This window comes from Chroicocephalus ridibundus, chromosome Z, assembly GCF_963924245.1.
Source record: "Chroicocephalus ridibundus chromosome Z, bChrRid1.1, whole genome shotgun sequence".
NCBI classification, from domain to species: domain Eukaryota; kingdom Metazoa; phylum Chordata; class Aves; order Charadriiformes; family Laridae; genus Chroicocephalus; species Chroicocephalus ridibundus.
Window position 1 is genome coordinate 74,777,989 of NC_086316.1, and position 25,801 is coordinate 74,803,789.

Here is a 25,801-nt window from a genome sequence, read left to right on the forward strand (position 1 = left end):
AAACTGAAAATAGAACCAGATGTGCCATGAGCTGATTTCAGGAATTACCCGTAATTTGTAGAGCTATCTGCTGTCCTGCCTGCTGTTTACTGTAGTTAGAGGGAGGACATGAAAAACCCGCTTTTGCTTTGTGAGGAGAGGTTAAGCTTCCCCTGCAAACAGAGCCGCGTGTACTCTGCTGCAGTCAGATAAATGGTATTAAAAGTCATCTATAAATGCGATTAAAGTATAACTTTTTTTCTTTTTTCCTAGCTGCTAGAGAAGCAGGAGTGGCAAAAGCAAATGGTCTGGCTTCTCCAACTAGTGGGAGATCGTCTGGCCTGCACAACAAGCACGTGGAGTCTGTCCGACCTGGCATCCTCAGTGACAGCCCCAAATCTGCCCGCAGCCCCTTTCATCGACAGAGGAGGGTTGTTTTCTATGATGGTGATGTTAGTGATGATGACGAAAGTTCCCACTTGCAAAGAAGCCAGAGGGCCAAGAGCCAGGAGGACGCTGGCATTGTCATTAGAACCTCATCTGCAGAAATCGATGATGAAAGCCAGGACAGCGAGTCACCTAGATATAGTGGCACAGAGACATCTTCCCCTGTCTTCAGCAACTCCGTGGAGTCTGCAGACAGCACGCTGGAGCAAATTGACTCTCCTTTCTTCCCCATCATAGCGTTCGATTACTCAAGTATGCCTGAAGTTCGTCTTGGTAGCCTGAGTTTGAAGGAGCTCCGTGAAGCACAACTTGAATCTAAGAGATCTCCAAAACTTGAGCACAGAGCAGTCACAAGAGTGAAAAGCATGATGAGCACTGAGTGCCGAAGCCTTCAGAGGCACAGGATGGAGGAGCATGGCTCTTACAACAAGCCTGTTGCGAGGATGCTCCCTCACAGCAAGAAGTGTGAAGCACCGGATGGGGCCGGGCAGGGACAGGGTGAAGTAGTCACTCTGGTTCGCAATGAGCACGAGTCATTCGGCCTGGATTTGGAAATCCAGGCCATGCCCTTAAAGGTTGTTGTCACAGGGCTGCGGCCAGGTGGACCAGCAGAAATGGTAATTTTTTAATGTTTAATTATTGTGATTTGCTTTCACTTTGCAGGGATGATTATTATTAAGCAGGGGATCTGTTGAGAGTAAGTGTAAGGGAGATGTTAGTGCCTGATGGGCAAAATGTCTCGTCCCATATTGTTCTGAAGCTGCTGTTAAATGAAATGTTTCTGGTTCAGAAGTGCAGCCTTGGCTGATTCAAAACCAAGAAAGTCAAGAGGCAGATCTACTGAGGTGGACTCATCCCCACTCGCAGTCAGTTTTGAGAGAATACTATTTTTTGTTTCCTTTCTTTTTACCAGAGGCAAAGACAAAATAAGTAAATCCTATTATTTTTTATGCACATATTCCTGCGTTATACAAATCTGGTACCACGAGACCTTAGGTGCTGGCCAGGTTTGCCAAGCGCCATGGAAGTACCAGTAACATACTGCTCTTCTGCACCTCATATGTGCACACATTAGTGTGAGTACTTGCTTCATGCTGGATGTGGAATTGCTGACCTAGGTGCAAAAGTGCAGAAAGAGGAAGAAGGATACTCTGGTGTACAAAGCTGGATGTAGCATTTTTGATCTAGTTAGCGGCCAACAGGGTGAGAGGATATGTCGTAGCAGTTTGAATTGGGCTGTGAGAGCTGGGGATTTGCGTTCTGTTCCTGCCTTTTTCTCTGACTTACTGTGCAGTGTTTAGAAACATACTTAGGCTTTTACCTTAAGAGCTCTGTCCCTGTGGAATTTAGTTGTTTAGGAGAGTCCAGTTGGCCCAATGGGAGGTTGTGACCAGCAATATAATCCGTACATGAAATGCAAAAATGATAGACAATGTTCCAGTCCTGAAGAAACTAGGACTGACCCATCTCTATTCATGTGAATGAAGAATGCTATGTCCTCCATCCTGATACTGATCTCTCAGAGAACCCAGCAGCTCTTTTGACCTTCCTGTTTCAGAATGATCATTAATTCCTCTCCTGGCAAAAGCACAGTCTGCTCTTTATTTACGTGTTGGCAAACTGACAGCAGTGATACCTGTGCTTTGCAGTGATGTGAAATAGGGAATGTTGCTCCCTGCAATCTTTGCCCTTGTGGCAGGGCTTCTGAGGTGTATTTATAATTTCCTTGGATCTGTCATTGCATCAGGGATCAATGGGCAAGATGGCTGTAGGAGATGAGATTACCACCATCAACAGTATCCCAGTCAGTAAGATGACGTACGAGGAAATCTGCTTGCTTATGCAGTGTCTTCCCACATCCGTAACCCTGGAGATCCAGAAAGCAGCATCAGGTGAGAGAGTAGTTTTGCTTTTGTCCCATTTATTCTAAGTACCAGTGAAGAAAATTCCCTTGGATCAGCTGGGTCTGATCTTCTGCTGCTCCAGCTTCCGACATCGATTCAGAGCAAAAACAGGGGGTACGTTGTGTCTGCATTGGTGAGCCAGGCAAAGCACTTCATCACCAAACCGGGCTTTGGGGTCCGCCCTGTCACCACGATGAGGGGAGCAAACCTGCTCCTGTGTGAAGCACTCAAAGCGCCCACTTATCATATGTCCCTCCTGCCAGCATTTGCAGCGGTCTGAGTCATTTCGTGCAGACCTGGAGCTAACTCATCAGTGACCTTGTCCTGACAACTCTTTTTACTGCTCTGCCTATGTTAACCCTTTCTAATAACATCTGTCTCGCTTAAATCTGAAGTTTAAGTAATGTTTTTATAAATGGACAATAAGTTAATAAAAGCCTTTTTCCTTCCTCCCTCCCCTCCTCCCCTCCTTCCTCCCCTCCTCCCCTCCTCCCCTACTTCCTTCCCTCCTTCCTTCCTTCCTTCCTTCCTTCCTTCCTTCCTTCCTTCCTTCCTTCCTTCCTTCCTTCCTTCCTTCCTTCCTTCCTTCCTTCCTTCCTTCCTTCCTTCCTTCCTTCCTTCCTTCCTTCCTTCCTTCCTTCCTTCCTTCCTCCCTCCCTCCCTCCCTCCCTCCCTCCCTCCCTCCCTCCCTCCCTCCCTTCCTTCCTCCCTCCCTTCCTTCCTCCCTCCCTCCCTTCCTCCCTCCCTTCCTTCCTTCCTTCCTCCCTTCCTTCCTTCCCTCCTTCCTTCCTTCCTTCCTTCCTTCCTTCCTCCCTTCCTTCCTTCCTTCCTCCCTTCCTTCCTTCCTTCCTTCCTCCCTTCCTTCCTCCCTCCCTCCCTTCCTCCCCTCCTCCCCTCCTCCCCTCCTTCCTTCCTTCCTTCCTTCCTTCCTTCCTTCCTTCCTTCCTTCCTTCCTTCCTTCCTTCCTTCCTTCCTTCCTTCCTTCCTTCCTTCCTTCCTTCCTTCCTTCCTTCCTTCCTTCCTTCCTTCCTTCCTTCCTTCCTTCCTTCCTTCCTTCTTTCCTTCCTTCCTTCCTTCCTTCCTTCCTTCCTTCCTTCCTTCCTTCCTTCCTTCCTTCCTTCCTTCCTTCCTTCCTTCCTTCCTTCCTTCCTTCTCTCTTTCTCTTTCTTTCTCTCTTTCTCTCTTTCCCTTTCGTGTGTCAGAATTCTCTAATGTACAGACAGATGAAACAGAAAACCCAAGAAAACTAGAATCTTATCAAAGTGTTTATTTGCATGTTTCTTATAAAAAGTTTTCTGGTTTGAATTGAAATATTTGATACCTCCTTAGCCTCTGCTCAGGGCTGATTTATGCTGTTACAGCAATATATGCTTCCCCACAGACTGTACAAATTAGGTGGTGTGGAAATGAGTGTTTGAAAAAGAAAAGCATACTTTTCAAATTCAGGAAGAACATAATATTTTGCTTCGTTTTAGGTTATGATCTTCTTCATGTACCTATTAATACCTGGGAGCCTAAAGTGCTTCCAGATGCTTCAGTTCCATTTGTTCTTTAAGTAGTTCCTGGCTTGGCAGAGAGTCCCGTTCTTGTTTCCTTAGGTCTCTGTGGCTTTTGCAAACTAATAGCACTGCGGTAGGGGCACATTGGCACTCCTTTATCAGGCAAGTCTTCTGCTTTCCCCCTCCCCGGCCTGCCCTGCTGGCAGAGAAGAGGGTCTCTTCAGTGTGTGACTCAGCACGCTGAAGCAGGGCAGCACTTCAAAACTTAACCTGGCTGCGTCAGATTACTCTCCTGAGGTATCTTCCCCTTTGTTGACCCCAGGAGGAACCTGCATTTCTTAACATGGGTACCTAAGTGATGTGGATAATCCCACAGGTTTGTGCGAAGATTAGAAAGATGTGCTGGCACGTTTGAATGAGCAGGAAAGGACGATGACTCTGTGAATACACCCCTCCTTCTCCATGCACTTTCTGGGCCTCACCGGGTAATAACGCCTCTGGAAGGCAGCTTGAATGGGAATGCATGTCCCAGAAGCAGTGTAGAAAGGTGCAAGCAGATGCCTAGGATGAAGTGCTGAAAATTGAAGAGCTGGAGAAATGGGTGAGCTGGAATGTTTTGCAGTGCAGCCGTGACAGGGAGCTCAGTGTGTTGCCCAAGAGTGGGTTAAACATGTATCAGAAGCAAGGAAAGGTCTGTGCCAGAAATCCTGTAAAGCCCATATGCTTAATGCGTGTATAACATCAGCCATGCGTGTCACATTAAACACCTGCAGAAGTGCCGAGAGGATCAGAGTCAAGTTGTTTATGCACAGCTCGTCACTGTGTTATCTGTTCACCTTTGCTCGCTATGCCAGGGCTTTGTGTACTCTCTGCAATCTATTGGAGACATCTTCGATCAAACAAGTAATGAGAAGCTGTACTAATCAGCCTGACTTACTGCATACTGACGCTTAGGTAGTTGTCTGCTTGACTGCTGAAAATTTCAAAGATGAGAATTAAACAGATCATGACTACTTACCTTGGATAAGTGGATTGCTCCCTCCTGTGTGCTACTCAAATGCGCAGGGTTATGATTAATTTGAGTTGTTGTAAACATCATTACAGAAGAGGAGGAGTGCAGAGCAAAAGGAAAACATGTAGTCTGACTACATGGGTGTCTATTTTTGTAATAAAACATGGTGTTTTGTATATCACTTCCTATATCTGACAGGGTTTTGCTTCTTTTCTTCTATTTATTTATTTTTATCATAATGCAGCTGTCAGCAGATTTACAAACCTCATCCTGTCTCCAGGGGTAGACAGTCAAAATCAGGCCGATGTCAACAGCATCCTCACAACTGGGGAAGAACCGAGTGCTGGGAAGCGAGAAGGAGCAGGTTTGCAAAATGCCGCTGGCAGCTGTGCGGTGGAGAGGCCAACACTGCCACCTGATGCCACGAGCAAAGACACGCAAAGAGGGACGACAAAAGGCAGCCGCCCCGAGGACTGCGCTGCCATCCCCATCACTGACATCGATGACTTGCTCAGCCAAATGGGCGCTCCCGAGAGCAGGGCTTCGCGCACCCCGTCGCGAGCAGAAAGCCCCCTCCGAGAAGAGTACACCACCATGTGCTGCTGTGGAACTGATGAAGGCTGTCCCGGTTCTGAGCCACAGCCAGCCAAGGAGGAGCTGCTGGAAAAAACTGTGAATTGTGGAGCTAATGCACAAGGGGTTTTGGGGCTGTCTGTGTTGGACTCCATTAACACAGGCAAACTTTTTACTGTGAATAAAAACTCTTTAAATAACTATTCTAGGAATTTTAGCAGTTTAAATGAGGATGAGTCGCCTGCAGCAAACTCTCCGGAAGGTAAGAGAAGCGACTCATTTCCAAAGTCTATGTATGGAGCTGCGGAGGATTCTCACTCAGACGCAGAGTCTGTCACGGAAACCTTTGATAATGCTAATGAGGTGTTGCTTGGGCCGTGTGCTGCTGCTAACACCCCTGCAGTCTGTACTGTAATGGAGTCGGATGAGGAGCAAATTGAAATTTGTTGCATGAACGATGAGCCGCAAAAGTCCGCACAGGAGCAGCATCTCACATCTGCAACAAGCTCATCCTCTCTGTCCCCGCTGCACCCTTACGATGGCAAAGTTTTGCAAACTGAGGGCTGTGCAATGTGTGGGTCACTGGAGACATGCATCAACAAACTGGGCTTGGAAGATCACAGTGGTCCCACTTCCTGTCCTTCACAGTGTTCAGATGCGTCCTCTGCATCCTTGTGTTCTCCTTCCACAGTTTTCCTGAGAGAAAAAGACGTCCTAAAGAATTCGGTCAGTGTCCCTGAAGTTTACTCTTTCTGTAACAATGGTGCCTTAAGTACAGAAGAACAGATGGGTTTGGGGAACAGTAATGGACATATGAAATGCTGTGAATCCATTGAAGAGGAAGGGTCTCTGCACTGCAAAAAAATAAGCTTTTGCTCTGCTAGAAATGTCAATGGCTTGGAGAACAACTTGCTTGAGAAGGAGGGGCATTGTGATGAGCAGAGATCCAAATCTGGAAGCGAAACAGTGGTTGATGACTGTGATCATGCTGTTAGTTATTGCTTAGTGAAGAAAGAAACCAACAGTTTGTCCAGCTTGTCTAAAACAGAGAGCAGTCACGTGAATGCATCATCATCAAAAGCAATATCACTCAGGTCTCCCTTTCCCACTAGATCTAAAGATCCAAAGGCTAACACAACTTATGACTTGCCAGGGAAAAATGAGAAAATTAACTCTGTGACTTCAGGAAGGACTTCAAATGGAAAAGTCCAAAGCTCAGGCACAAATCACTGCAAAGGTGCTGCAGTACCGCACAGCCCATCCTCACAGAAAAAATCCAGTCAGGAGTCTAAGGGAATGGCACAAAAAAGTATAATGGACACTCTTTTAAATAACCAGAAGGCCAAAGCAGGACCAAAGCTAAAAGGGTTCACCATCAAAAGCAAAGCAAAGACAAATTCAGATTCTTCTGGCATTAATCCTACCAAAGTCAGTGGGGCTGATCAGAAAAGGAATTCTGTTTCTCCACAGCAGTCTCCCAAACTCCTGGCGAAGAAAGCACCGTTTTCCCGTAATTCACCTACAAACCCAGATCCTGGCAAGAGCATTTCAGCAGCCTCAAGGACTCTGAAATCAGAGCTAGAGAATAAACCATCTCTGGTCATTTCTGAAGATTCACATCCACCTCTCCTGAATGGCACTGGCAGCTCAATAGCGAGCAGTGAAATGAAATGTGGCTGTGGAGAGCTAACAGACCTGCAGCAGGCATGGGGAAAGCCAAAAGAAAAGCAAGTTTCCATGCAGCCTGCAGTGTGTCAGGGTAAGGGTGTTAAGGTGGATGATTTCAGAGCCAGAGATGGTCACTCCAAAGTCACTTCATCTCCTCATGGGATACCAAAAGTTGAATACGTGAAAGGGAGGTCTGAGAACCCTGGAACAGGCCTGAACACAATCAAGAGCAACTATAGTGCAGATGACCTTAGGCAATTAGATTTGCAAAACGTAGGGCCATCTGCTGGAAGCTCTTCTTCATTGAGGTCCCCCTCAGTTCAACAGGAGCAGCTGGAAGGGCAGGAGATCCAGCGCACTTTCATTGAGGTGAAGCTTTCCTCCTCATCCTCCTCTTCCTCATCCTCCTCTGCCTCTTCCTCACCAGCATCGTTTTTGCAGCTGCCATTGCTGGAGAAAACAGAAGAGGCGAATGCAGAAGTGCCTCGGCTGACTGAGGGAATGGGCACCATGCAGTATTTCTCCAAAGCAGATGCCACCGGAGACAGAAATCTTTACGGCTTGTCAAAACCTGTGACAAGGACTTACTCGATGCCAGCCCAGTTATCGGGTCACTTGAGGGAGGACTGCCATGTTATAGAGGTTCATCCCATGCAAAGCCCCCAGGGCCATGCTGCAGAGGAGAAATACCCCCAGGCGGCAACGGGGATGTTAAAGATGGTCCATCTCAACTTGCCGAATGGCCAAAGCGGGAAGGAGCAGGTGTACACCTCCAAAAGTGCCCAGAGGGTCCATGACACGTCTCCCTCAGCCAGCGACACTAGCTGCCCCGCTGCTGATAAGCTGAGGAGCTTCAGGAGGAATTACTACTACTACGAGCTGAACTGGCCACATGAACCTACCTCATCCTTCTCCGTCAAGCAGAGGATCAAATCCTTTGAAAACCTGGCAAATTTCGACCGGCCTATTGTGAAGGCCATCGATATACACTCGGCCGCGAGGTCCCCCCTTGCCAGGAGGTCATGCGGTGGGATGACGGCTGCTGCCGCCAGCCCTGCTGAGACCCCACGGGCCTTGCGGCGCAGCTTGAGCTCCTACGGCAGCAGCCCGAGCCCGGCCAACGCCATGGCCAAGTCTCTGGCCAGTGCAGAGCCCACGCGTATGGCAGAGGGTGGCAAGGGGGAAGGAAAGCCCCAGAGGAGCGAGGATGGCGGCGCTGGGGCAGACCCGGCCGCGTTTCCCCCCTCAGCCTCACAGGCACGCCGCAGCCGGGGCCTGGGGCGGCCACCGCTCTCCCGCTCCCGGCTGCGGGAGCTGAGGGCCCTCAGCATGCCCGACCTGGACAAGCTGTGCGGAGAGGGCTTCTCGGGGCCGCCGCAGCCCGCCTGCTTCAAGACAGAGCTGGAGATCACACCCCGCAGAGCCCTCGGCATGTCATCCCGGAGCGACGCAGCCCCGCCATCCCGCTGCGGCCTCGCTGAGGCGGGCGCCGTGGGGATGGCTGCCGGCAGCCCTCGGGACAGCGGCTCGGGGACACCGGGGTCTGCCTCAGATGACGACGCACCCCATGGCAGCTCTCCGGATGGGGAGCGCTCAGGAAACAGCTGGTCCATCAGGTTGGTGTTGGCTTTGATACCGCCATTTCATTTTGACCCCCACAAGCCTCTCCATTGCCCCAGGTCCACCCCAAAGCCCGTTTCAGCTTTGGCCCCAGCCCTCATTCCCCTCTCGATTTGGGGTGCTGTCCTTCACGCTCTTGTGCTGTCTGGGGGCAGCCGTGCTTCAGTACAGGTTGAAACGCTTTATTCTGGCAGGGCCAGGCTCCTTTTCTGTGTCCCCTCTAGCTGTTTTTTGGTCCAGTTTTTGGCCATGTTACTGCCCAGGAGCCGCCGTGGAGGGGAGGCTGTGCAGGGCTTGCTGCCAGCCCAGCCTGCACTGACAAACGAGCTTGTTGTCCTGCCAGAAGTAGTCCTCAGATGTAGCTGTCTCCTTGTTTTTGTTCATGTCTGTTGCTAAAACCATTGGGAAAGGAGGAGGGGAACAGAACTGGGACTGATCTTGAGGGTTATTCGTAAATTGCCTTCTCTGCCCCTTCCCATTCTCCCAGCATACACTGTTTCTTACCTGCTTTGAAGATTTCTGATGAGCTGGCCCTTCCTCATTTCCCCTAATGCAACCTACATTGTGTACCCAAAACGTATCTCTACGCAGTTTAGAAATAAAGCTCTTCTATATTTTTGTGCATTTTAGCTTGGATCAGCTGCTTGTCTCAAGCCTGGACCAGCAAAAACTGCAGTCTGTTTTGTCAGCAGTAGTACCAAAATGTGATGTTGCTGCTATGCTCCAAGAAGTCAAAGCACAAGTAAAGGTAAAAAACATAAGATAAAAACTAAATTACTGGCGGTATTTTTAAGGGTTTTCTTAATGGCAGATAAAATCTCTTCCAAACAATGTCAGAGCTCCTCCAGTAGTCCTGTGGTAGGTTACAGTTGATGGTCGTTTTTACTAATGCTGGTTTTTGAATGCCTGCTATAAACCCATAATAAATTTGAATGGCTTTTGTATAATAAAGGGTATTGTTTGTCAAGTGCGAAAGCAGTTTTGAGCCACAATAAATAGACCTATTTTAAGTGGAGAAGTATGCCTCCATTTGAGTCATTGTTACAGCTGAGAAACTTCTGGGTTTGCCAATAACTGCACATCAGAATTTAACTTTCCACCAACCATCTGAGTCAGTCTCACTTTCCCCACCGTGCAGGGGAAGCTCTGCTCCTCCCTGTGCCTGGAAGCACCCGCCTTTTGCTAGAAGCTGCAGTCATGCAAATTGAATTTATTCCGTTTAAGGCTGAACTGGCAGACTGTAACATGAGAAAGCGCCTGCTGGAGAGTTTGTAAGAGACTGCTGTGCCCTTTTTGCTCTCTTCTGTGGAAAGTGGTTATTGCATTTAGCTAACCTGCTTCATTATCTAGGTGTTTAAAGAAGGCCTCCAAAGTGAAATGATTGCCAGAACATTACTTTCCCATTTGCAGTGTTTGTGTTTGTGTTTTTGGGATACATCCACATCCTTTTTAAATCAGAACAGAAGTTGATAAAATAATGATAGCACTGGAGGAGAAACTGCCATCTGGTCTGCATAACTGCTGGCTGAGCTGCATTTAGAGCGTTCCTGAATCTTACTCACAAAGATTGCTATTTCAAATGTAGAACAGGCTGGGGGGAACAGGACCTCCCCAAAATACCCAGCTTTACCTGCTTCCAGGGACAGTGTAGCTAAAGCTTGCAAGTCCTGAGAGCTTGATGAGCCAAGAGGGTTTGGTAGATCTACTGATAAAATTAGGATTGGATTGTACTTCTGGCCAAAGGTAGGTAGTTAAGTGTTCTTTAAAGTATTTTTATTCTTTAAAGTATTTTTGGAGAGATTGTATATTTATGCCACTTTTCAAAGTCTGAGAACTCAAATATTTATAAAGCTGAATGCTTTTTGGAGTGCACTCCTTGTCTGCATAGTTTCTTATCCATCTTTAAGTGCAGTATGGCACGTACGCTGGAAAATTTTATGCTAGTCAAATGCTGGATTTAAATGTACAATAGGACAGTGCTTCATAGTTACGCAATTGCTGAAAGATGAGATGGACTGAGAGCTTCCCTGGGAAGAGTTTGTCATCATCTTTTGCTCTGAACAATGCTGAAATTTACTGCTAGCATCTAATAAGTGTTGCTAAAATAAAAAAAAATATATATGGGCATTGTATTGTTTAAATCTTTTTGACCAATGATCTTTGGCTAACAGGCAAAACAGAGGTGATTAGTGGAGGCCTTGTGTGTCCACTGAGTGGCCAAATAAAGCAATAAGGATTCATAGGCAGGTCTTTGTGCCCCATGGTACGCATGGTACATGTGCTGGCTGAGGACAGCATCGAGAGCTGGGGAGGGAAGAATTGCAATGGGAAGTCAAAGTTCAGACTGACCCAGGACGTGTGGTCCTCACAAAACCCTCTAACACCTGAACCTCTGATATTTTATTTTTATTTTCCTCAATGTAAGCAAATTAAGTTGTGGTAGCAAGGGTTGGAAAGAACATGAGCTCTTAAACAAAAAGGGTTGCTATAGTACTTAAAGGTCAAAGATATGTGTATGTTTCCATTACCCTCACTGTACTTTGAGCTGGCCTAGATTTTAACTGATTTTATTATGTCCAGCCTAACATAAAGCTGTTCTCACTTGGGTACAGATGAGAAGGGTCTTAACATCTACAAAAGACTGTGGACTAAGATGTTCATCCCTGACTACTCTCTCTTTAAGTGCTGATGGATCAGTGATGTGGGGGAGGGTGGCATCGGTTTTTGACATTGGCTCTGTGCATTGCAAGGATACTTCTAATGCAGAAAATCTTCCAGGGCCATAATTTGTCAAAAAAAGAACACAGTGAGGCCAAGAATTTGACTGTTGTTTCACCAAAAAAATTATGATAATCTGTGGTTCCCTGTGCCTTTTGAAACAAAATTAAGAGGCAAACACTTGAGTTAAAATACTGAGTTTAGTGAACTAAATATGGCATTTAATGCTAAATAGATTAAGAGGTTGGTTTCTAATGATGTGCCATTAATTTTAGTGTTGTCAGTTTCTGGAAATTACTGGTGTTGGATGGGATCTTGGGGAAAGGCTGAGAGACCTGCTTTCTACTCGCCTCTTCTGATGCTGTACCCCATAGATAGTTACTATTCCCTTGTTACACCAGATGCTTGCTTATAGTTCCCCTTACACCAGAAAATGTGGTCTCTGTAATGGTGTCTGGTTTTGTCCTCAGAACCATTCGGAAGACAGCACCAGATTTGCTGGATGGGACTACTTCTCTCTCATAGCAAATTCCGTATTTTGGCAGTGGGCCATCACTTCTAAGAAACCAGCTTTACACCTTTGTTCTGTGCCTGGAGCCAAGTTCAGCCCTGTTGCAGACCTGGGCCAGTCCATTTCCTGTGCTGTATGCTCCCATTTCCACAACAGCACAGACTTAGTCCCATTTGGATCACTGTAACAGGCTCCTTACTTTCATCTCCCAAGTGAAACAGTTTTCCTGCTGCCCCATCTAACCTTCCCAAGCTTCAGTTTGTAGCCACTGCTGCATGCAAGATTGTCCAGCACTGCTGGGAAGAGATTGATGAAACTGCTCTGCATTACATTTTTGTAACTGCCTTTCAAGCGGAAGGCAAAATGGGATAACAAAAGTGTTAGTAATTCCCTGGAAAGTACAGTGCTTTGTCAGAAAGGTGTATGTGAACGATTGAGTTTTGACTGCAAAATGTCGAGCAATGCAAAGTTGATTACAGCCTGTGAAAATTAGGCTGTCCAAGGTTTAATACCCTTCCACTATCCTAATTTTGACTTTGCTTTCTAGCCTTGGACTGACTGAAGAAACCTTTGCTGTCACCTGAGCTCTCCTATATGGCTTCTACTCATCTGTAGCATGCACAGAAATGCATTTAATGTCTCAGTTTTAATTCCTTGAGTTGCTTTTTTCACCTGCCATCATCTGAGGGTACTGTTAATTTGTTGTTTGTGCAGGAACTTGGTCTTGATCTTTGGTTTTGTTTTTCTTCTCCTTCCCCTTCCCATCCATCTCCATTTTTCTGCTAGAGCAAAGAAGACACATACTTCGTAGTCTTGCACAAAGAAGAAGGAGCTGGCCTGGGATTTAGTGTGGCTGGAGGAACAGATCTGGAACAGAAATCAGTCACAGTAAGTGATGGCTTCAAGTCATTTTTTTGCAAAGCTCACTTTAAAGCAGGCTGGTGATTAGATCAAGTGCTCGTTTATCAATACTCACTGCAAGTCATTCACAGTCATAAAACAGTGTCTCTCAGAGGCGGCTGCATGCCATCTGCTACTGAAATCTGGGAAGTGTAATTTTTATTATTGGAAATGGATGCCAATTATGTTTTCAGTCTTCAAAAGTCTGTTACTAGATGAGATCAGCTAGATCTAAATCCTGTGCATGTAAATAAAAATCTGCATGCAGCTGCAGCGCATGAAGCCTTTTAGGGGAGGTTTTTGCTTCCAACCCGTGAAAGCGGCCCTTGCTATGCAGCAAAGTGTTTGAAGGTTTTTGGAAATCCTGAGAACTGTTTCAGACCTCAGCAAACATTCTGGATTTCACTTCACAAGTTTGTTTTGGTGTTATTAAGACCTGTTGGTTGTCAGTAAATGAGGGTTGGTTTTTTTTGCGTTGTTTTTTAAAAAAGCCCTGTACAGCATTCTGAACTAAGGATATTGTGTGCCATTAATTGATACTGGTATGTAAAAAGCAATACCAAACAATCAAAACAGTGTTCAAAAAAAGATGCCTGTGGCAGAAAAATCCAAGATAACCAGTGTTCCATGTCACAATTTCTTTGCACAAGGTACACACTTAAATTCTACCCTGAAAGAGAGAGAGAGCCATTAAGTGCTGAGATTAGAAGTAGGGTATGTCCTCAGTCTTTGAGGCCTGCAGCAGCCCTCGCAGGAATCTTCTGGTTTTTGCTCTTAGACAAGACGAATGTAAGAAAATATATTTTACATTAAGCAGTCGTTGAGCTAGGACATGGTCACAGTGTAGGGAATGGACTCCACTTCTGTCACTACAAAGGTTGTGTTCCCTGTGTCTGGCCCAAACACTCACAGTGTCAGCTGTGAGCAAGGGCAAGGCTTAGCAGTGTCTCACCCTAGAGAGCTCCTCACATAGAGACAAGGGACGCTACCTAAAAATATGGTCTTGAGCTCTCTCAGGCTGAGTAGCTGATGAAGTCTGTCTTCTGAATGCCATTAGCCATGAGATCAAAAGAGCGTCAGCTCCTGTTCTTTCCAGACCCTCTTTGTTCAGTGTGTGTAAAGCATGCTTCTCAGGTGGGGAACATTTTAATGTCCTTGACCTACTGGGATTCTGGGTCCCAGCTGGATTTAGGATTGCCGTTAGGTGCTTAGATGGGCTGTTCTGCCCACACTGGGGTGCAGAACTAGAAATGCCTAGTAAGCTTCAAGGTACTGAGGAGCTGAGCACACGAGGGAAGGCAGTAGATGTTTTGGACATGGCCCCTGTATTCCACTTACCTCTTGCATTTGTTTGTTTATGTCTGTCATTGAGGCTGTTATTCCAACTCTGAACACCTGCTTAGACTGGCTGGAAATTTATTTCCTTGGTTCTGTAGGGTTGTGGCAGGTGCCCATCTCAGCATGGCCCTGCAAAGAGAAGGAACAGGAGCCAAAAGGATTCTTGATTCATTCTTGTTGGTCTGGGTATTAGGAGAAATTCCTGAGAAAATGCCATGCACAATTGTGTCCACAGATTTGCTCCCTTGAACCTTTGCTCAGCAAACCTAGAACTGTGTGCATGGGAAACCATATTCTGGCAGCTAAAATTACAGTGCCTGATAAGCAAGTCTTTAAACATTGGATCTCAACTCTTTTAGTCAGTTCCTGTCTGTAAATTGCACACGTCTAAGGCTCAGCTGCAGTTGCTGGAGTTTACTCAAAGTTTAATCCGCTCTCAATAGAGTATTTTTTTTCTCTAGAAAAAAATGCATTTCAAGCCACTAAATCGTCCCTGTGCATCTATTTGCATGGTATTTGATCAACCAAGTGGAGATGGACCATTAGATACTTGTACAGCTGCAGTAAGAGCCTTTCTTTGCAGAGATGCTGTGCACTGCTTAAAAGTGTGCGTTTGAAAATAGCACAGGATGCATGTCCCAGACAGTGAGAATTTGCCGAGTGGGTGTCACACACTACAGTCCTGTTCTTGATGTTTGCTGTAGCATGGATGTGGATTTAATCTGTGTGTCACTTGGAAGTATGTTAATTAAAGACCTTTGAGGAGTTCAGTGAAAGCATAAGTGATTTGTGACATTACATTCTGTAGCTGGTTTTGGTTGTCTTTGGCTTAGAAATGACCATGCAGTAACAGCATCTTTTCCTCTGCTTTTCCCCTGACTGCAGTTTTTGTCCAGTCACTCAGGCCTTCATATTTGAGGGTGTTCATTGGAGTAAATGTTGCTTGCTTGATATCCAGGCAGTGGGCAATAATTGCAAACTTTGGTAGGGACTCTGTGTTCAGCTTGACCTATAAAGCACTATGTATGGTCATGAGGTTAATGTGTCTTTAAGTAAAAATCTTCCTTATAGGTCCACAGAGTGTTTTCAAAGGGAGTGGCGTCTCAAGAAGGGACTATTCATCGAGGAGACCTTGTTCTATCTATCAATGGCAAGTCTCTTGCAAGCTCACTCCATGGGGATGTCCTGAATGCTCTTCATCAGGCAAGACTATACATATACGCTGTCATTGTCATCCAGAAGGAAAAAGACAAAGCAAACAGTTCCTCCAGACTTGAGATATCAGCTACTGGCAGAAAATGTGTGGGGTCTGGAAAGGATGTTTCCATGGAAATAGGAACAGGTATGATCTTTGTCCAAGAACAGTTGGAAGGATTCCCTTGCAGAGCAGACTGAAGGGAAAAATGTCCATGTGTTTTAGATTAAAAGCGTCTGTGCCTTATGTGATTGAAGAGAGCAAATGAAATTACCTTTAAATTTTATTTGTTCTCTTTGGAGCCTAAACAGAGTTTGGGTTGGTTTTTTTTTTTCAGTTTTAAGTATCATAACTAGGCAGAAACTTAGAAGGATGTTTAGGGCCTAATCCAATTTCTGCTAAAGTTAGTGATTCCACATATTCTTCCAATCCAGGATAAACTCCTTTTAACTAGTAACAGTAGTCAGTGCAAGAAAGCAAACAACTAAAAAAGAGAAAAACCACCCCAACCTCAAAGAAAATGCCAAGCCCTGCAGTTTGTTATGCTTAGCAACTGAACTTGCTCTTTGTAATAGCAGATTTCATACTGTTTCTACTAAAAACATAGAAAAAAATTATTTTGATGTTACAGTAAATGGAGCTAGGCCAAATCTAAGGCAGCCATCCCATAGGAAACGAGATAAATGGTTTAAGTGGAAGTGTATCAGTGGAATGGTAAGTTCCTACTTGAGAACAAGACAGCATTTCAGTATGAAGGCTGCACTTGGGGTGTTACAAACAGATCTCTCAATTTTTTTTGTAGCATCAAGACATAAAACCCTTTAGTATCTGTCTGTATGCCGCTGCTTCGGGAGCAAGATATGACCTGCTTCAGTCCTGTACTAGCTGCAGTGTCCCTGGGAGGGGGTGGGCAGTGGCTACAGCTTAGTACTGAGATTTGATGACAGGACTTCCAATACCAGGCACTTAGCTCAGATCACCCCAAAACCTGGATGTGGAGCTGCTACCCATTTTTGATCTGTTGGCCCTAATCACTACTCGTTGGGGTTTTTTTCTGCACCAGTTTTTATTGGTTTATGCTTTCACTGAGTTTTATAGTACAGCTCTGTAATACAGCTTAAAAGAAATAGGAAGCACTCTGTAAATGAATGGATCAGCCTTTCTGGAGTTGCTCCCATGGATATAATATGTGTAATTACTTCAGAATCCTTTCTACCCTAAACTCCCTGCGTCCTGCCCGTTGGCAGATGCAGAATATCTGCTGGCTGCAGGCACTAGGGGGCAACATTATCTCATAAACAACATAGTACTGGGTTATTAAGAACATACTTCCCTCCTGCGAGGCAAAGCACATGTTCAAATGCTTTAGATAACATTTAAAGTTGTTTGAGATAACGGTAGCAATAATTTGTGATAATGCAGACTGCATAATTTTTACATTCACACAGGGCAAAGAGAATCCTGTTTTCCAAAATTGTAGATTTATTTCCTCCTAAGCAAAATTGTATTTTATGTCAGTTACAGTAATATTGCATTCTAAAAATATCTGCTGTGTAGGAGGCAGGATGCATCTACAGGTAATTATGGTTATTTCCATAGATATGAGACCAGAAACAATTATGCACACTAGTGAATGGTTACAGATTTTTCCTTAAGAGGATGGAACATGTTTGTTTAATGTAACATTTCGTTCATTACTCTTATTTAAAAAGATGTGGCTCGTTGAATAAGCAAGTAAGAACAAATGAAAGAAAAGGAAACGCTCTCCACTTGCTATTTTTATTATTTTTCAGTTATTTTGTTGATGTTTAGAGTCTTTGCTAAGTTTCCTAAGCTTTAATTTTGCAAGGAAAAAAAAAAAAAAAAGCCTTGGCAGGTTTTGGTTGAATATGCAAAATGAAAATGTCTCTGTGCCTAAACACATGTTGTACTGTACCCCCTTCACAGCTGCAGTATTACACATTCACTTCTGAGAAACTGGGTGACAACATGTTCTAGTCTAAATATGAACGGAATTCTGCATTGCTTTGTCACTGCAGCAAAAACAAAACCAACCAAACACAACTTGCAATTTACTGTGAACTGCATAACAAGATATTATGTATATTCTGCCACAGATCCAAACCTGGATATGAATGATGTCATCTGCGTTGAATTATTGAAAACCTCTGCTGGCTTGGGATTCAGTCTTGATGGTGGAAAAGCTTCTATTGCTGGAGACAGGCCCTTGCTTGTAAAAAGAATATTTAAAGGTACTACAAGCATGCAGTGGATATTATCCCAGTTTTCCTTTTGTGCATTGTACAGACATTTTAATTCTTCACCTCAATTTTTTTTTTTGAAGCAAGGGTGATTTTGTGGCCCTCATTTATTACCGCTTACTAGCCAAAGTGGTCAGCAAAAAAAACCTCTCCTGGGAACAGCTAGGGATTGCAACTGCGAGTGCATGTTTGTGGAGCAATCTGGTTTACTAAATACGATGCGGTTCCTTCCTGGACTTGTCCACTTTTCTAGACATCAAATTACAGCAGCTACATCATATGTAGTGGTTTGAGAAGTTCATGCTTTATCCAGTTCTCCTTTCTAAGACAAGTATAGTGCAGATAATCAGTGTGGTTCCAAAGCACCATCCTGCATTATACCCAGTTACTGATTTTACTTTTTCATGTCTTTGGGTTTTTTTTAGTTAGATATCAGTATTAGCTTTTGCCAAGAATATGTGATGTTCATATTCAAAACGTGCCACTCTTGGATGCTTTGTTTGTAAGCAGGTAGTTAAACTTATATGAACTGTGTATAGAAAGGAAATCAATCCCACAACTATGCTGTGATTTTAATATGTCTTAATCTGAGTTTGAGTTTAGTGAAAAATATAGGACTTTCTGAAGAAAGCGAAAACTCTCAATGAAGCTGTGGGTGTGCAGCATTTTTACAGGATTACTTTTCAGTAGTTTATTCTCTCACCGAGGAAAAAAATCAAACTGATATTTCCCGAATTGCAGATCAGTTTCTCTGTGTGTGTTTGTTTTTCCCTCTTTAGAAATTGATTCTGAGAGTAAAGAGCATGTTTAATTTTTGAGCTTATTACTTTATATCCTTAGACACGGTCCTTTTCCCTTCCCCTCACCATGATGGCTGATGTTAGGTAAATTATCATTACAGAAAACATACTTTCATCAGCAGTGAAGGATGTGCTTTTCTCTAAGCACTGTTTTTGTGTCTGCTATGTTTGTCCTATGTTTGCTACCTGTGTCTGATTTGTTCACCCCCGTTGTCTGGGTTTTGCAGTCTACTGCATTACCTGCTTATTACCGTGTTAAAATTACATGTAAAAATACATCCATGCCACGTAAAACCTTTATGTTTATTTTATCAACCAGGTTTTCTTACAGCTACAGAGATAATGTGCAGCATATTTCATGCACTCATATTGCTTCCTTCAAAAGCAGATATTTTTTTCTGAGAACGAGGATTTATCTTGGTTAAAAAAACATTTTCTGTGAGATGCAGCATGGGGTAGATTTCTAGAGCTGATCTGAACATAAGTGACTTGTACTGAAATTGCCACTGTTGGAAAAATGGTTTATTTGCTGTTCATCACAGTGGAAAGCAAATTTTTGTTGGTTTACTTTCTTTTCTAACACTGACTTTTTCCCCCTTTTGCTCCTAGGTGGTGCTGCAGAGCAATCTGGAAACATAGAAACTGGAGATGAAATTCTTGCTGTTAGTGGAAAATCATTACTTGGCCTCATGCATTACGATGCCTGGAACATTATTAAATCTGTGCCAGAGGGCCCTGTTCAGTTGCTAATCAGAAAACACAGAACTTCGGCATGATGGATGCACAACATCTAATCACACTTGCTAAGACAAAACTTTTAAAACTGGTTACAAGCTGTCTTTGTTTCTAAAGTCACACAGAAGTGTCTTAATGCTCTACAGAGAGGTGCTAAGAGCCTTGGAGAACCACTGAGCAAGCATATGATGAGCATCATAAAATCTCACCTAATTATTGGGGATGAAGGAAGCCAAATGTTAGAGACATTTTTGTATTATGTGGCCATTTTAATGGAACTTCAAGACCTCTCCTGGGTTTGATTTAAAGTATTTTGACTGAGATAAATAACACTGTGCCTGTCCCTGATATTTTTAGTATCTGCAGAGTGTTGGAAGTATAATTTGTTGGTCGCCGTCCTGTTGACAAGGATGGATATTTAGACTGTACTATATCACTTAGCTGTAATAAGACTTCAGGACACTTCCTTAGGGTCTGGTCCTTTTTTTGTTGTAATAAGAGAATGTCTGGAACAATCTCACTTTATTCTTCTAAGTGCAGTTTTGCTAAAAAATGCATGACAAAAGAGTATAATTTTGCACAACTTTTATGCCTAAAACATGAGCATTTTATTGCGAAGCTGAAAAATCCTCTTAAAACTGATGAACTCAGCATCCACCACAACTGAATCTGCTGTTAGACACAACTTGTATCTGAAAGCTCTTGCATTAATGCAGTAGAAATCTGTCCAAATAATAGGTGATTGACCACCAAGGTGTAGACTGAGTTGTTAGTTGTGATTAAAATGGAAGCGATAAAAGTTGGGGTCTGAATTTTCAAATTTAGGCTTCAAATGTTAGGCACCTTTAAAAATATATATTTTTGAAAGAGGGATAATTTCAGGTGCTGAGCACTTGCAGATCCCACAGACTTCAGCGATCGCAAAGTTATCGGCCTGCTTTTACTTGGCTGCAAGAGGTTTAAGGCTGCCCAACTTCAAACGCTTCAGATGGAAAATGGTGGTCTAAAATGGGGATCATAACAGATTGAATCTGAACTGGCCATTTGTGGTGGCTTTTAATCGCTCTTTTTCGTCTTCTCCTGTCCAGTATTTATTTTTGCTTGCGTGAGAGTGGGTGAGGAGGTGTGTGACAGATATAAGTGCGCCTGACTGCATCAGAACGGGCTGATGCTGAGTGTTCTGGATGGTGAATCTGAAAACTGTTTGTGTAGATGGGAGAAACCATGGTGTTAGATGCAGCAAAACTGAAAGGGGTTGCAGTGCCGCAGGCACTTCGTTTGGGTTTTCTCACCTCTGCTCGCAGTAGAGGTATCAGTAGTGAGCCACGCTGCTGAGTGTTATTTATAGTCTGCTGTGTTGGGAGGAGAGTGTATGGGTGCAAGAGATTAGACTCTGTTATTTCTCTTCTTACATTGGGGATAGCTAAACAACATAAAAGAGATACAGGAGGAAATGGGCCAGTGTCCTTATCAGCTGAGAACAAGTTGTTTGTTCCAGAGTGCTCAGGTTGTTTGTTGCGTTAGGCTGGAGACTGCTCGCAGCCAGCGTGCCCAGAGTGAAGCCTCAGCCTGGAGCCGGTCCAAATCTGCAGTGCTGCCTACCTTCATAGTCAGCCAAGACACTGCATAGCTGTTACAAAAATGTCTGGGCTTGTCACTTGGCCCTACCCCAAGATCATACTACAGTTTCTTTACATTTATTCAACAGTGCTTGGAGTAATTGCTTCCAGGTTAGTGGAGCACTCGCTTTGGTTCATTTCTGTGACAGCTTCATTAGACTGCAACTCGTGATGTGCAGAGGAGAATTCAGTTCTGCAAGGCAGCCCAAGCAGAAGAGCTGTGCAATGTTTGCCTAAAAATGAATAGATTTAATTCTTTTTCAGTGACATATTAGCATGTGAATCCAGGGAGAGATGCAGCTTTTGGTTACAGGAAAGGCAATACTGTAGGTAGTCCTACAGCTTCTTTGCCTGCGAGATTTCTGTTGAAGTTAATTCAGGTTCAGTGCTGTGATATGACTGTGGAGTTGGGTCCCCAGTGTCCCTGAAGCTCAGCTGCTCTGTCGGGACTGGCCCTTGCTTCTGGTCACCTCCGTGGTGAGAGAGGCTTCTGGAGGATGCAGCACTTGGGGTCGGAGGACCACGCTGAGGGTGAAGGCCCGTGCTGGGATAAAAGAGGTTATCCCTGCATATTTGGTGAAGAGCAGGGAGAAGACATTTGGCAACGACAATAAGATGGTGAGGCCTTGTTCAGGAACGACCAAAATCTGACTGTAATAGCGTGTATAATAGATACATAAAATGCATGTGGAATTTAATGCAGCCTAGTGAATACATACCTGTATACGTATAATACGTACAAGTGCAGTACTGACTTCTTGCTACTTTAGTGTGGTAAATCACAATTGTGTTTTAGGAAATGGCATTTTTTTTCAGTCCACAGTTTAAAGTCTTGGAGGTTCCAATGCAGGGAGACGTGTGTCTCCCTCATTCCTAAACTGGTGTGAGCTCAAAGGTAAAATCTTTGTTTTGTAGATTAAACTTAATTTGAGGTGTCTTAGGATGATACGTGGTGAATATTTTCAGGCGCTTATTTGCAGGTACTGCTCATTGTGAGTGATTTAGAATGCTTTCATTTTTCAGTAATCGAGTACTGTTCAGTATTTTATTTTACATGCACGTAGATATGTGTTTGCTGAGTAACAGCAAAGAAAAGCGGGGATTTTTGTGTGTGATTCAGTAGTGGCTATAATTTAAAAGATAGGTTTAGTGTTTTAAGTATGATAGTTACTATGAGTAGAATGATAACACTTCTGTACTAACATTACAGCAAGAAAAAGAATAGTGTTTAACCCTGATTGTTTCTGTTCCTGAAAATACCTTCTTTTTTTTTTTTGTGAAAGGACAAGAAACATCTTTACTGATGCTACCAGTGTTGTTATGATTACAGTAGCATTTCCTGACGTTTCTGTGGGGGTGACATTCCCCATAAAAGCCCCAGGATTTATGCAACATGGGTCTGCTTTATTACAAACAGGACAGGTAGACCGAACAGATGTAGTGAACCTTTGGTTGCGGACCTGGCAAAGTAAATGTTATTTTTCTAAGGGCCTGGTGGCACCAAAATGACAGAGGGCGTTGCATTAGTTCATCAGTGTTCAGTAGGTTCACGAGCATTTTTGGCCTTGCTGTTTGCGCATCGGTCCCCGCGGTGGTTCTTTGCCATGCCGGAGGGTTGGCCAGGCTCTCGGAGAGTGGTGACTCTCCAGAGACTTGCAGCTGCATCTTGTAATACCAAAAAATCAGGATAAAAATTACAGACTTGGTCCAGTACTCCACCAGGGACCTGAAGGCATTCCAGTTAAGGTGAATTTGCTCCTGGATGGAGATGAGCTGGTGGAGGGCTTTGCCGCTTCCAGGCCTGGGGCAGCTCAGGGTGCACGTCCTGACTATGAGAGTGGGCTCTGGTGCGATACTGCTATCACACGTTCTTCAGCTCTTTGTACCTGGAAGCTCTTTCCAGCTTCGTGGGGACTGCATCTGTGTTAAAAAGTGTGAGATTAGGCGTAAATTAAGGAGGGAGCAACATCTGATAATTTTCTTGCTGAAAAATAAATAATAAGAGGGCAGATAAGTATTAATAAACTGTTGAGCGATTCATATTTTCTAATAACCCTCACTTAAAATTAACCCTAGTTAATGTTCTGCAGTGGTTCTTGTCAAAATCTGAAGGAACTATTCCTAGATGAGAATGTTTACCTGCTTCTACATTTAGGGTATGTAAATGTACACGTGGAAATATTGATAAGGAGTAGACTAGGTCATGTGAGAAATGGGGATCCCACTCTATGTAGCTTTTATGTGTTAAGCTGATACACTTATTGTATGATACTGTATATTTACACTTTTATTTATATAAATAAAACTTCTTTTAATGAAAACTGTTTAATATGCCTTGTATATTACAAAAACGTGAGTGCAATAACATGAAATAGATTGTACATTTTTCAATTTGCTGTCTCTGTTATGTAAATCTGTATCGCCATAAACTGTTTTGTTTGGGTTTTTTAGTGATTTTGAAAATAAATGGTATCCTTAGTACTCCTCTAGATATTTTATTTCTGTTATGCCGAAGTCTGCCTGGTCCACAGCTGGAACTTGCACTTGCAGGGACGAGGTTGTCCTGGAGAGCACCGTCAAAGACTAAGTGTTAATGCTGTCCATATGTGCTTTTAAGAAGTAAAATGCTACCCACTAAGAACTGCCATTCAGCGTGAAGAGGATTAAAGCATTCAGTAAGTGTTGAGAAGGTGTTTTATCGAACCTGCTTCGGTGTCTTGGAAGCTGTGCTTTGTTTTTTCCTGCCCCTGTGCGAGGAAAAGGCGGAGGGCAAAGGTGAAATGTGGAGTTTTCATCAAGAGCAGCAGTCTCTGGAGCACATCCCCTGTAGGCTGTACCTCCTGCCCAGCCTCTGGGCTATGTGGGAACCAGTTGTATGTGTAGGGAATAAATATATATGGCTAGTCCTAGACTGGTATTTGTTGTTGTCTTCCACCTACACTGAGGATAAACTCCCCTCCAAAACCCCAGTGAGCCAGGCTCTGGGGTGGATGGAGTGGACCTCACGGTGGGAGCTGGACACCGTAACCTCCAAACTGGGAAAGTTTGCATCAAGTGGTCCACTTTTTTACAGACGCAGCTGGCTTCACTGGTGCTGCACAGCAGCTCCAAGCAAGCCTGCTTTCCAGGAAGACAAGGCAGCCCGGAAAGTTCTCGCGGCTGCTCCCACGTGGGGAATGACGGAGGCGCCCCAAATCCCACGCAGCCCGGCAGCGCTGGGACACGTCAGCTGCTTGCTGTGGGGTGGGCTGAGCTGGAGGAAGGAGCTTGCGAGTGGAGCATTGATATCCTCATGGCAAGCCCGTGTTTGAGTGCTGGGTTGGGCTGGAAACTCCCACCCAGCTCCTGCCAGGGCGCAGTCCTGCCCTCCCCGGCTGCTCGCCTGCCTCTCGCAAACCTCACCCGTCCCTCCACTGCTGCCCAAGAGGGCCAGGTGCAGTTGTTTTCTGCAAGGGGAGGAAGGCGGTCTGCTTTCCCGCGGAGGGCTATTTTTGTGCCCCAAAAGCCGCCACGTTTGCTTTTGGTTTCCTTTCCCTGGGTGCAGCACTGGGAGGGTGCAAGTGAGCAAGAGTCACGTGAGGCGGGAAAAGCCCCCGCGCTTCTGCTGAATCACCCCGTGGGGAAGGCCAGCACGCCAGGCTCACGGCCTGCCCCGCGGCGCCGGGGCCCTTTTCCTGGGGGAAAAAGGGGAGCTTTGTGGTATCCCAGTTCTCCCTCTGCATCGGGATCCCTTCTCCCCACATCCCCCTCCCTTGCAAACAGCCGTGGTGAGGGACGCCATGGAGCCTGTGTTGTTGCGCAGACGAGATGGTGCAAGGCATGAAACCAGTAATGTGGGACAGGGATGGATGGAGAGAAGTGGAGCAGCCCCCTCAAGCTCTCCACGGCATGGCTGTCCGTGGCTGGAGCCTGGCTTCTCCCCCAGGGCTGCATGGGAAAAAGCAAAAAAACATTCTTAGCCACGAAGGTCTCTGCTTTCTCCTCTCTCCTGCTGTCCTCAGTGCTGGGACAGCCCCAGCCCTTCTTCCAGAGACTCCCCGGTATCCATCCTCCTGTCTGCCTTCCTCCCACCTTGATCTAACACGTGACATGAGCTGGGGCTCAACAGGGCTCAAGCCTTGGAGCAGCCTGGCTCTCGTAAGATCAGCCTTGAATGTCTTTAAAATCTTAATTGCCCCAGACAGTGGCTAAGTAAAGAGGAATGCAAAAAAGAGAAGGCGCAATGGACTTCACCCGTAAATGGATCAGTACGTGCCACTTCATTTATCCACCCACGTGCGTGAAGTAGTAGAAAATGACATTTAAGTTTTACCCGGCCCAGTTGTCTTTCAGGGTCTGGGCTTTTTCCGAAGGCCTTGAGGTATTAGCAAATGGGGAACTTGGCACAAAAGGAAGAAAAGTCTGCAGTTTCAGGCACAGGCTTTTTTTATTCCCTTATCATTAACATACAGAGCTCAGCTCTAAATGAGATAAGTAGTGACACCTATTTTGTTGTTTACAATCAGGTTTATCATTCCACCTGAAAAGTTCTGCTTTATTTCTCATTTTTTATGCCTTTGCCACTCTCCTGCTCCCTGTCAGCATCACTCAACACAACTTCATGTCCAAATAGTGTCCACGTGTCCCTGGTGTGGCAGTTTATGGCTCCAAAACCTCATCTGTATTTCCCAGAATGTGTCAAAACTGCCGCTTTTATCACGTTTGGCCAAAGGCTAATGGTCACTGTTTCTGTCCCCATGCAGGGATGGCGTGAAGGCGGGGCCCCGAGGGGGACGTTCCTGATGGCTCTTCCTGGAGCCGGTGGCCAGGCAGGAGATGGCATGGGGTAGCCAGGTGCGATGCATGTGACTGCGATGACAAGGGGAAGAAAAACCTCCCCAGGTCACATCCCTGAGCTGCACTTCCCAGTGCCCAGGGCCAGGCAGGCTCAGCCCCGGAGATAGACATCACTACCAGGGGGCGCATCCACACCCCTGCCTCCGCGCCGCCAGCCCCTCGCCCTCCCCTCGCCCTGGGCTGGGA

General features: G+C 45.1%; 1 protein-coding gene across 3 annotated transcripts in view; it reads left to right on the top strand.

The window, feature by feature from the left end:
* PDZD2 (PDZ domain containing 2) overlaps positions 1–23,268 on the top strand; it is a 213,893-nt gene extending 190,625 nt beyond the window's left edge. For all 3 annotated transcript variants that reach the window (XM_063320537.1, XM_063320536.1, XM_063320538.1), the window contains 8 exons: positions 253–1,043; positions 2,174–2,318; positions 5,086–8,698; positions 9,333–9,450; positions 12,718–12,819; positions 15,241–15,511; positions 17,482–17,616; positions 19,035–23,268. In XM_063320537.1, coding sequence (XP_063176607.1) covers positions 253–1,043; positions 2,174–2,318; positions 5,086–8,698; positions 9,333–9,450; positions 12,718–12,819; positions 15,241–15,511; positions 17,482–17,616; positions 19,035–19,201 — 5,342 coding nt within the window. In that variant the 3' untranslated portion in view covers positions 19,202–23,268. The remainder of the gene's footprint in view (positions 1–252; positions 1,044–2,173; positions 2,319–5,085; positions 8,699–9,332; positions 9,451–12,717; positions 12,820–15,240; positions 15,512–17,481; positions 17,617–19,034) is intronic.
* The last annotated feature ends 2,533 nt before the right edge of the window (positions 23,269–25,801 follow it).